Source organism: Urocitellus parryii, chromosome X, assembly GCF_045843805.1.
Source record: "Urocitellus parryii isolate mUroPar1 chromosome X, mUroPar1.hap1, whole genome shotgun sequence".
In the NCBI taxonomy this organism is placed as follows: Eukaryota; Metazoa; Chordata; class Mammalia; order Rodentia; family Sciuridae; genus Urocitellus; species Urocitellus parryii.
The window spans coordinates 40,336,572-40,348,731 of NC_135547.1; the positions used below are offsets into that span (position 1 = coordinate 40,336,572).

The following is a 12,160-nucleotide window of genomic DNA, read 5'->3' on the forward strand; positions in this document are numbered from 1 at the left end:
AGAAATAAATCATCTCTAAAATATAATTCTATAAATTCTTATTTAAGAAGAAATTTTCACTAATTCCATGCAAGTTGGGTAACATAAATACACCTTAGCTCTGTATTCTGACTGCATGATTAAGGGAGTTATTACATTTTTACATGGAACTCAGCAGTTGTTCGTAGATTCTCATTGAGTCTAATGGTTCTAAATATGTTCTAAATTTGATTACTTGAGAAACACCACCCAAGTTTTCATACTGACTAGGGGAGTACAGGAGTATGTAAAACTGTATTAACAAACTAATCCAGATATGCAGTAGGGCATACTAATATACTTTAATTAACTGCTAAAGTCACTTTGTTTTCAAATATTTCAAAATAATTAATAATAATATTAGGGGAAAAAAACATCAACAACTCCACCACTAAAAAGGGAAAACCAAAACCAAGCAAAAATATGCTTCTAGTTTACTGAAACATATTCAGAGATTAAGGTACTGGAAAATCAAAGAAACCAGAAAGTTTTCTTTTTTCCTTTTTTTTTTTTTTTGGATTTGGTGCAAACCTGAAAACATATCTTCTTACAATCTAAGAGAAATGAGAAGGAACATATTTCTTATCCAGTATCTACTGTATCATTCAATAAATTTCTTAATGAAGAATTAAGAATTAGTATTAATTAAAAAATTACAACAGCTCAAGCATATGACTAGAATATGATTTTACCTTTGGGCCAGGAAGACCTGGAAGACCAATGCCTGAAACACCAGGATCACCTTTGTCTCCTTTCTGTCCAGGTAATCCTGGGGAGCCAGGTTTTCCAGGAACTCCAGGAGGTCCAGGGGGCCCTTCCATACCCTGAGGGCCTGTTGAAATATGTAATATATAATATTTTATTAAATATTCTTTAATGATGGCATATTTAAGATGCATATGACCAAGCAAAACATAAAAAACCAAAAGCTGTAAACTCTTGAGTTATATCATAATGAGCTTCATAGTCAGGATCATATAAAGGCCTATTTTTAAAGGAAGTTCAAATAAAAGGGACACAGCTAGAGAGCAGATATGCTTGTGAATTTTAACTTTTAAAATTTCTAAAGTTCTATTCCTTAATTCCCCACATCAAATATTTTTGTAACAAGGGCTGGAATATATCTCAGTGGTACAGGGCTTTCTTACCATGTGTAAAACTCTGGATTCAATCCCTATAGCCATTAAAAAATTGAAACAAGACTTCTATCCATTGATTACTTTAAAGATGGTTCCAGTCTGAACCTATCAACACTAGTTCCTTTCCTTTCTTTTCTCCCTTCTTCTTCCCTAACAAATTCCCCTTTTTTCCTTCCTTTCTTTTTCAGTGTTACAGATCAATCCCAGGGCCTCATGAAGGCTAAGCAAATGCTTTACCACTGAGCTACATCCCCAGGCCCTTACACTAGACTCTTCTGATAAAAAGAAGATAGTCAATCACCTTCCATTAATAGGACTAAATATATGGGAAGTATTCACTCACCTGGAAATCCCATGTCACCTATGTTTCCTTTAAGTCCAGGAGGTCCTATAAGTCCTGGCTGGCCAGGGAAACCAGGGTTACCCTTGGGACCTAGAACAGTGAAATTGGTAAAATTAAGACAAATAAGCTCCAGCATGGGATTTGATGGGTTAAACATTAATATGTGATTAAGGTCCACAGATATAACTCAGCATGAAACATCAAGCAATCTTAGTAGTACTGCAAAAAAGGGGAAGGTGGAGAGAGAAAGAAAACAAAAAAAATAAAATGAATCTCATTAGAAACTTATTACAATATTATTTGGTAATAGAGGTCTCCTAATATAATTTTAAAAAATACCAGTATATCTTGTTTCTTCCCCTAAAACTTTTCTAATCACCTAAGGTTCTATTTGTTGCATTTGTATGACTATGCTTATTGTTTTGTATTTTCAAAGATAAATCAATATAATGAGTTTATTAAGATTAATAAATGATGATTAAATCAGTATATGCACACGGAAATTTCACAATGAAACAATTCATTGATTTGTAAAATTAGTATGTGCTAATAATTATAACAAAATAGATTCATATATGGCTTTTCCATATAGAGCCTGATTATATGAGACCAGGAAGAGCAAAGGTAGTAACCTGTCATGATACAGTCCTAGTACAGTAGGCCAGAGAGTGATAATGGTTGATAGGCTGATGTAGCGGCACTTGGCAGTCACCCCCAACAGGCATAGCTGTTCTGTCTGTATATTCTTCCTAGAGCGTAGGTGCATCAACTCTGTGATATCATCTAGGTATTTTCCAAGGACCACGGTGTTGTTACCTTAAACACTATTTTTCCTTAATTTTTTTTCTTTTCACATTGATTTCTAGCTTGGGGAAGAGAAGAAAATGCAAAAGATGTGAGGGAGAAACAAAGAAAGAATTTTTCTTTCATACTACCTCAAGGCAATATGGTATGGAGTCTAAAACAAATTAACAGATCTTCAAGGATTTTAGGGAGGAAAAGAACCACCTGTTCTTTATTTCTGTAGGGTCCATACTAAAAGAAAATGGCTTAAGAAACATCAAGAAAGAATTTTGTGAGGTATCGGAAAAAAATCCTATTTACTATAAGGGTTATTAATGTTATAACAGTCTACCAAGGCAGGTTGTGAAATTTTCATCCCTAGAATTTTTTTAAAGAGAGAGAGAGAGAGAGAGAGAGAGAGAGAGAGAGAGAGAGAGAGAGAGAGAGAGAAGAGATTTTTTTTTTAAAGAAAGAGTGAGAGAGAGGGAGAGAGAGAGAATTTTAACATTTTTTAATTTTTTTTTTTAGTATTTGGCGGACACAACATCTTTTGTTTGTATGTGGTGCTGAGGATCGAACCCGGGCCGCACGCATGCCAGGCAAGCGCGTTACCGCTTGAGCCACATCCCCAGACCCCTAGAAATTTTTAAAAATGGAATTGGCAGTCATCTGTTTTAAAATAGTGTGATGACAAATTTATCTGAAGGCAAAAACAAAACAAAACAGGAAACAGTAACCTACACACACACACACACACACACACACACACACACACACACTGTGATTTATAAAAGGTTTATAATTGTCATTTGCAACATATAAAATAAAGCATAGAACGTACTTGAACCATACTTCTATATATACACTGCTACCATAAAAGAGAAGAAACTCAATGAGCAAAACAAAATATCCTATAAATCTTATCTGTTGAAACTTGGGCCAAATGGAAACGTTTTTGTTGAAAGTGAGTTCCATGTTACCATGACCAGATCCAAAGCATCATCAAACATGAAAAATACATAATTACTTTTCCAGGATTCTGGGTCAAGTCATTCAAATAAGTGCCCTATGATACCTACCTGATGATCCTGGTAATCCAGGTTGTCCACTCAGTCCAGGTTGTCCTGGGTCTCCAGGCAATCCTTGGTAGCCTTTTGGTCCTGGAACTCCAGGAATACCTTCCAAGGATGAGTAAAAGAGACTAGTTAGGCTAATTATCATTATCCGATAAACTAGTTTGGCAAAACAAGCTACCCAAGTGTTGAACACTAAGTGAAATAAAGAAACTGATGTGGTATGAACCATTAATACTGGACTCATACTAACGACTCTACTTTTTATTAATCTACCACCAAAAAAAAATCAGAGCACTTAATAAAGTAACTTCTCTCTTTGTGTTTCAGTGTCTTACAGTATAAAATGAAGAAGCTGGGACAGATAATCCCTAGACTATCTCTCAAATTCAACGGCTATCTTTAATAAGCCCATAGTAGAGGTCAAGTACAGTTTACTGCTCTTATTATACAGAAAGCATGGTATCTCTCTACACACACATTCACATGTATACACAACTGAAAATATTAATGATTGGAACACAAAAAGAGTTATAAATTTACTACAAGCTGCAAATGAACATAACTGGATTTAATGTTCCATATTGTTTGAAAGGCTATTCTACATAGATTGGGTTGGAAGAGATTTGAAAATTTGGGTTTTTTTTTCTATAAGTATTTTATATATTGTCTTGTGCTTATCTATATTTTGTAATGTTTTGTTATGAAGATGTTATACTTCTATAAAAAGGAAAAAGGATATTTTTTAATTTCAAAAATCCACATTATACTTCATACCTTATTTGCTTCTAATAAAACAACTATAATAGCACTGTTGTTCCCTAGACCTACTTTCAATGACTTTCCCCACGGCTGAACTTGGCTATTCAGAATCCAATATTTGTTTATTTTGCCAAGGTAGAATAACAGTGAACTATATTTAAAAGCCAAGTTTGATATGGATATCAAAACACTACAGTTCAACAATGTGCCATTCATCCCCATCTGGTTTCAAGAGGAAAAAATGAAAAGGAGTAGCAAATTTCCTAAACAATGAAATCTATTTTTGAAGTGAGTGTGGCTATATATCCTTTTCTATCTTATACATCCTATACTACTTTCTGTAAGGCTTGAAGGTGACTGGCTGTCTACTTTAAAATCTCCCAGCTTGTGATAGGAAAACTACAAAGAAAATATTTGAACAAAAGTTGATCTGTCAAAAATTATAAACCAAGTGAAAATTAATGTTCTTTAGCAACATCTGATGCATCTAAGTATGCTTTGTTGATGAATTCTCTTATTACAAGTTACTTTTCATTTTATCTAAAAATTAAACTTCAGGGGCTGAGGGTATGTGTAGCTCAGTGCTAGAGTGCATGCTTGGCATGCAGAATGTCCTGGGATTAATACCCAGTGCCACCTCTTACCCCAAATTAAATTTCAGACATATCAGAAAACACATCCATAAACAGATGCATTCACTCACCTGGTAATCCAGGTTCCCCCTTCTCTCCTTTTGAGCCCAGGAAATTTGGATCCATCGGTCCAGGTGGGCCTGGAAGGCCAGGTTCTCCTTTTCCACCTTTTTCTCCTGCAGGGCCAGGAAGTCCTGGCTGACCCTGCAAGCCGTCATCACCTAAAATCAACGTGTGTGGGGGAAGACAAAGCAGATGTGACTTATCCATCCACAATTAATACATATATAGTTTATATGTTTAGTAGTTGGGTTGGCTGCTAGCAACCCAAAACATTTATGCAGCTTAAGTTAAAGTCTATGAATTTCTTGAGCACATACACAGTTTTAAACTCAAATAAGAATATTTCCTTCTGTAATTATATGACAATGATAGACTGCCCCTGCCAAAAAAAATTAATCCTTATATTTAGAGCTAAGCATTTACCATGTTTTCTGGTACCAAACTAAGTATATCACTAAATTTAAAACAAGAGCTTTTTAAATGCATACAAAGAAAACACTAAGCACTGTTCATTTTGAAGTAGTCACATAAAAATATTCTGTACCAACATAAAGGAATCTTTAATTTTTGTTTCTTATACACATCTGCTAGCATACTCTGAATATTACCTTTAAGACCAGGAACACCACTTCGTCCAGGAATTCCTAAAGGTCCTGGTGGGCCAGGAGGTCCCATCATACCCATTTCACCCTTGGCACCTTTGAAGAATATCAATAAGTAATTTTTGCCTTTTTTGACTTTGGAAAGATAAAAAATAAGTTTTAAGATGTCAACTGCAAAACAACTATAGGTTGGAAAGAAAGCACTGTGAAGTTGTACCTTTTTCACCTGTTGTAACCTTAGTTCCCACTATTGCCAATTCATTGTGGACATTCATTGTGGCAGCTAATCACCAAAGATGGCCTCTCAATGAAACATATTTCCCAGCATATACATTCTGTGGTAACCCTCTCCCCTGGAATAAGAGCTGACTCTCTGTTTTACCCTTGACTAAATGACATTATATAACTCCCAAGGTTAGATCAAAAGTAGTATTGAGGCTTCTATGGGAGTCCTGGGGACCCTCACTTGTGGCTTCTGAGACTCTTTCTCTTGGAATCTAGCTGTCCTGGAAGGAGAGCACCTAATCTGATCCTATGGTGTGAGGAGCTCAAGTCATGCAAAGAGGCATCATGGATTATGAGATGCCATGTGAACCAAGGTACACTCAACATCAAAGAAGTGCCATTAGCCCCAATAACTCCAGTTGGGGCCATATGGGTTATAGATAAATGACCCAGGAAATTACCTCTTTGTTTCTGACACTCAGAATCTTGAGAAAAATAAAAAGGTTGGTTTAAACCATTAAGTTTTTGACTTGTTTATTATACAATAATGCATAACTGGAACTCTCATCTCTATTGAGAGTGCACACAGCAAATTGAGGTACAACCAAAGAAGTGAAAAAATTGTGCTCCATTTGTGTACAATGAATCACAGAGCATTCTGCTGCCATGTATAACTGATTAGAACAAATAAATTTTTTAAAAAAGACATTGAGCACACTTCCTTGACAGTGTCAATCCAGAAAAGTGCAACATGACAATAATCTACCAGAGTCATATTAGTATTAATTTCCTGAATCCAAAATCAGAGAAAACAGTAAGCAAATTACCTGGAAATCCAGAAGCACCTGCTTTTCCTGGGAGGCCTGGTGATCCTGGAGGTCCCACAGGACCAGGCACTCCAGGGGTTCCTGGACTGCCCCTCTCACCAGGGGGTCCTGGAATATCAAACCCAGGAGGTCCTTGATCTCCTTTCTCTCCTGGTAGTCCATGCAAACCTAGTTGATAACAACATCAATATCAACACCTATTAAGGCAGTTTTAAAAGATACACCTGGTTATTTTTCTAGTCAACAAGTGATAGAACTTTTTGTATAACAAACCTAAGAGTATGTTAGACATACTTTTAGCATCATCCACATAAAATTACTGAAAAATCAAGCTTTAGGATTTTCAATTATAATCCTTTAAAATGGTGCTTCTCAAATTACTTCTGATTAAAAACTAATTTTTCCTTAATTCCTAGTTCATCATAGATTAAAAATTTTTGTAAAATATAATAAAATTACTAAAACATGAAATAAAAATCAAAGATGTCTACTTTTGTTACTCTGCTCAATGAATATGATTACACATTAAATTGCTATTAAAAGTTTCTAAATGCTTATTCTTAATCCCATTGTAGACTGATAACCACTGTAGACTGTCCTTGTCCCATTGTAGACTTTGGCCCACTGACCACACTTGGATTTGCATTGTTCTAACACATTATGAATTATTAGTACACACTCCTACCATCTCTAAAAATGATTAATTATTGAATAATTCAGTTATAAGGATCTTTTTGATTTCATTTTGGCTTTGCTTTAGATGTTTGAATCATACATTCCTGTTAGTTCTTGTTAACTTTCATTTCTCAGTATTCCAACCAGAATTTTACAGAGAAAAAATTACAAAAATGCTTAACCTTAGTAAGATTCTGAGACTAAACCACTCCAAGAAACAAGTTGGTCAAAACACAATATATTTATGTGAAAAGAATTACATTAAAATCATTGTGCTGGGCATGGTGGCGCACGCCTGTAATCCCAGCAGCTCAGGAGGCTGAGACAGGAGGATTGTGAGTTCAAAGTCAGCCATACAAAATAGGGCTGGGGATGTGGCTCAGTGGTCAAGTGCCCCTGAGTTCAATCCCTGGCAAAAAAAAAAAAAAAAGAAAAAGAAAAAAACCAGAACACATTGTATATGTTCACACTCTAGTATGTTATCAGCTGTCCTTCTTCCTTCTTCTGAGTCACTTAATATTGTTACTCATCTACTAAATGGGGATAATGCCATAATGGACTGGAAGCTGGAGACTAAGCCAAATGATCATTTGAGTGTCCTTTCAACAATAAAATCTAAATCTACTGTTGGAAATTCGTAAGTGATTATTTTCATAAGAGAACAAGATGCTGGGATTTAAAAATCTGCTTGATGTGTCTATCATGCTTTAAAATTTTGTTTAGTTGTTGATAGACCTTTATTTTATTTATTTATATGCAGTGCTGAGAATCAAACCCAATGCCTCACACATGCCATGCAAGTGTGCTACCACTGACCCCCAGTCCCAACCCCTTTATCATACTTTTTAATTGATAAAATCCATCCAAAGATTAGAGAATTCCTCTTAGTTGCAGTAATGGTGATAGTTACTATGCTGCCATTTCATAGTAAAATACTATACAGAGGGGAGGGAGATTTTATGTTATTATATTTGTGAAGTACGATAAGATGCCTAATAAGATTATAATAGCTCTACATGGACCACTGACTATATTGTTATACTGTAACCCAAATAGTTTTCTAATAGCTGAGTTTTCAATAAGTTAATGTGTCTTTTAAAATATGCTCCAAGAGAGCATATCTATAAAATAATAAAAAGAAACCAAAGATTTAAATCTGGAGAAATATTTTGTTTTCAATATTTAAAGCTTTAAGATGTAGCTTTTGATTAAGAGGTACAATACCTAGTACACCTTAAGTTTGAGAGACAGAAAATCACAGTTCAGCCACAAGTTGAGCCACCCAAGCACAAGTAAGTTGCAAAATGATTCATTAGGTTAGGAAACAAAACTAAGCATGAAAAGATTAGAACAAAAATGTCTACAAATAGAAGTTATTAGATATTAATTCACTACTATCATTTACTGTATTAGGAACAAGCAAAGGAACTATTTTAAACATTTTCTCATAAGTCCATATAACATATAACATAAGTAAAATGTATTTGTAAATAAAGACAATGAAATATTTACATTCACAAAAGTAATGTTTTTTGATGAAGGTCAGTTTGGTACATGTGTTTATCTTTACCTTTATATTTTTCAATATCATATTGGAACTTAAGTTCCTAAGGGTTAGTTAGAAGTTAAAAATATTTTTATTTTATACTCTAACAAGTTAGGTAGAAAGCAACCAATAATTGTTACTGGATGACTATGAGTAAACTGCTTGCATGTACTAGGCAAAGATTTTGTTCTTCATTGTTTTTATTAGTAGTAGTAACAAACAATATGCTGTACTTTTCACAACATAGACCTTTTCCATGAACAAATGTAAAAAATAGGCATCCTGGTACGACCCAGGGTGAAGAAAATCAATATAAATTTAAAACTTCTGTTGACTCTCCTTATACAATAACAGGAATTATATGAATAGGAGTATAGAGATGCTCTAAATTTACTGGTAGCCAAATGGAACTGTTAATGGGAAAAAAAGGGAAAATTTGGAAAACATGTACTATCTGTGGAAACTTTTCTTTTTTAGGGGGAGGGCTGCTGAGGATCAAACCCAGGGCCTCACACATGCTAGGCTAGCACTCTACCACTCAGTTATATCCTCACCCCCCTGTGGAAACTTTTCTACACACACACACACACACACACACACACACACACATACACACAAATACACACACAACCTCACACTGTCCAAGGTTTTCAGAGCCCACCAAAAAAGTTAGTAAATGATAGTATATTACTTTTTTAAATATCTTTTTTTAGTTGTAGATGGACACAACAGTACTTTTATTTTATTTATTTATTTTTACATGGTGTTGAGGATCGAACCAAGTGCCTCACATGTGATAGGAAAGCACTCTACCACTGAGCTACAACCCCAGCCCCTACTGTATTCTTAATCTATGAAAATTGTTTGAATAATCCCTGGGATTTTGTTGTATTTTGTTGATTTGTTTTGATTCACAGTGGTGGTAAATATTGCTTTTCATTTTAGATGACTCAGCCATACACTTTTTCCTGATAATAGGCAAGCATTACAACACATTTGGCCCAGGTTAGAGGAACATGTCTGTGGAGATAGAATAGAATATATTTAATCAATTGGTAAAAAAAAAATCACTAAAGCATTAACCTTCCAGCTAATGGCCAAACTAAATAATAAGAATCAACAACCTCCATATTTGTCTGGGTTAGTAGGTCATGGGATGAAAAGCATTCTGCTTCTCATCACTTGGCATTTTTTTCTTTTATTTCCTGCTGTCACATGAGGAAATGATATTCAACAGGACCTTAGTTTATAAACATGTGTTAAACTGTATGGTCTGCCTTGGAAAATGGGAAACAGTAAAACTTACTTTAAGTAAATAATACTAGGAAACATGAGTTAAAAAAAATCTCTGAAAAGCATAATGCAAACATTTTATACTGGAGAGATAACAATATAAAATAATTTGCATTAAGTCTTATTGCAAAACAAAACGAGTATATTAATATGTTTCTTATAAAAATTTAGAGTTAATATTTCAGCAAAGTCATATTTATTAAGATGTTAGTAACAGTTTTGCTGATCCAATACTACTGAAATACATGAAAAGGAATCATAACATTTTTGAAACAGGCTAAGACAATATTTTGCCTTGGTGATATAAATAAAATTAACCTAAAAATGACTACATGTGGACTGGGGCTGTAGCTCAGTGATAGAGCGTTCACCTCGCACATGTGAGGCACTGGGTTTGATCCTCAGTGCCACATGAAAATAAATAAATATATTTTGGCCATCTACAACTAATAAATTATTTTAAAAATGACTACATGTACCTACTATCAAATATGAATGTGGTCTTGCTGTGGTAGAAAAATAAAGATGATTTGATAACATTTCTATATTCACTATGCATTCAATAATCTTCATGATAATTGCTGTGATCTTCATTTATTTGTTAAAGCCTGTTAGTTTAGACCTTGAATTCTATGGCAAAACATATATTTATGGAAGAAACAGATGAAGATAAATTCAGCACTATTAATTACACCCCTGCACATCTTATCTAGACTTTATAAATCAATATAGTAACAGAGGAAAGGAGGAAGGCTGGGCACGGTGGTGCATGCCTGTAATCCCTGCTACTCTGGAAGATAAGGTAGGAAAACTGCAAGTACGAGACCAGCCTAGGCATCTTAGGGGGATACTGTCACAAAATTTTAAAGAATTTTAGAAAGGACAGGGGATGTAGCACAATGAAAGAATTCCCCTAGGTTCAATCCCAGAAGTGAAAAAGAAAAAGGAGAGAGGGAGAGAACATTATATGAATGAAACACTGAAGAGTATTAGCTGAATTTGAAAAGCATGAAGCATATATACACAAATTTGTGTTTTGTTCAGGCTGGTATTAATGGTGACTTCTCACTCAGCTGTGATTAAATGATTCAAAATGTTCCCATAATCTCATGTACTTTCTGGAACTAAAAGAAATAATAAAACACGACAGAAGTGATAAATTCATTTTTATCCATCTTTGTGAATCAGCAGGTCAAGCCTATAATGGCCAAGCCTAAAAATAGATTTTTCTCAAGATTCTCTGCATGATAGTTGGAATCATAATTTTTTCAAGAGTGATGAAACAACTATTTTATAACAACCTGGTTCAAAACATCAATCTAAAGCTTTCTTATTTTAAAATTAGTAGTGACATGTCTGTCACCATTAAAAAAGGTACAATGTGCCTTAAAATCAATTTTTTAAACATAGGACACAATAAAAATAGCCTTTACTTTATAGGCTTTTAATACTGTTAATTGGTATATCTAGATTTTTAACAAAATACCTTTAGTCATTTAAGGCCAGAAAAATACACTTTCTTTTCTTTTCTTTTCTTTCCTTTCCTTTTCTTTCTTTCTTTTTTTTTTTTTTTTTTTTTGTGATGCCCAGGGCCTCATTCATGCTAAGCAAGCACTATACCACTGAGCTACATCCCCATCCCAGAAAAATATATTTCTAGGGCTTCAAAGTAAATGTATCCATATTCTGAACTATGGTTTTAAGTCTTCTGATGTATTCATATAAATTAAGGAATGACTAAAAATTCCATTTTTGTTTTAATTTTACTTATTTTCATAGTACTTTGCAATAACATAATGTCAGCCTCAGGTTTGCCCTTACTATGACTGCTTAGATTAAAATAATAAGAATTCACATCACCAGATGACTCAAAATCATCAATCTCAATATACTCTCACACAGAGAAGAACCTTATCATTTTCTTATGGAGGCAAAACCATTAAGTTACATGTTGACAAATACTTTTCAAGTATTAAATAAACAATACAAGAAACATAGTTTAGAGACCTAAGTTACACAGTGATCGCCTATTAGAGGCGATTATATATATATATATATATATATATATATATATATATATTTAAATATTTATTTTTTAGTTGCAGGTGGACACAATACCTTTATTTTATTTACTTAATTTTATGTGGTGCTGAGGATCAAACCCAGTGGCTCACACATG

The 12,160-nt window shown here is 34.1% G+C and overlaps 1 protein-coding gene across 2 annotated transcripts in view; it reads right to left on the reverse strand.

The window, feature by feature from the left end:
* Window positions 1–12,160, reverse strand: part of Col4a5 (collagen type IV alpha 5 chain) — a 220,059-nt gene that overhangs the window by 58,250 nt on the left and 149,649 nt on the right. For both annotated transcript variants that reach the window (XM_077794061.1, XM_077794062.1), the window contains exons 31-36: window positions 6,468–6,635; window positions 5,422–5,511; window positions 4,822–4,971; window positions 3,363–3,461; window positions 1,501–1,590; window positions 711–850 (exon numbers count right to left, since the gene is read on the reverse strand). In XM_077794061.1, the coding sequence (XP_077650187.1) occupies window positions 711–850; window positions 1,501–1,590; window positions 3,363–3,461; window positions 4,822–4,971; window positions 5,422–5,511; window positions 6,468–6,635 (737 nt within the window). The remainder of the gene's footprint in view (window positions 1–710; window positions 851–1,500; window positions 1,591–3,362; window positions 3,462–4,821; window positions 4,972–5,421; window positions 5,512–6,467; window positions 6,636–12,160) is intronic.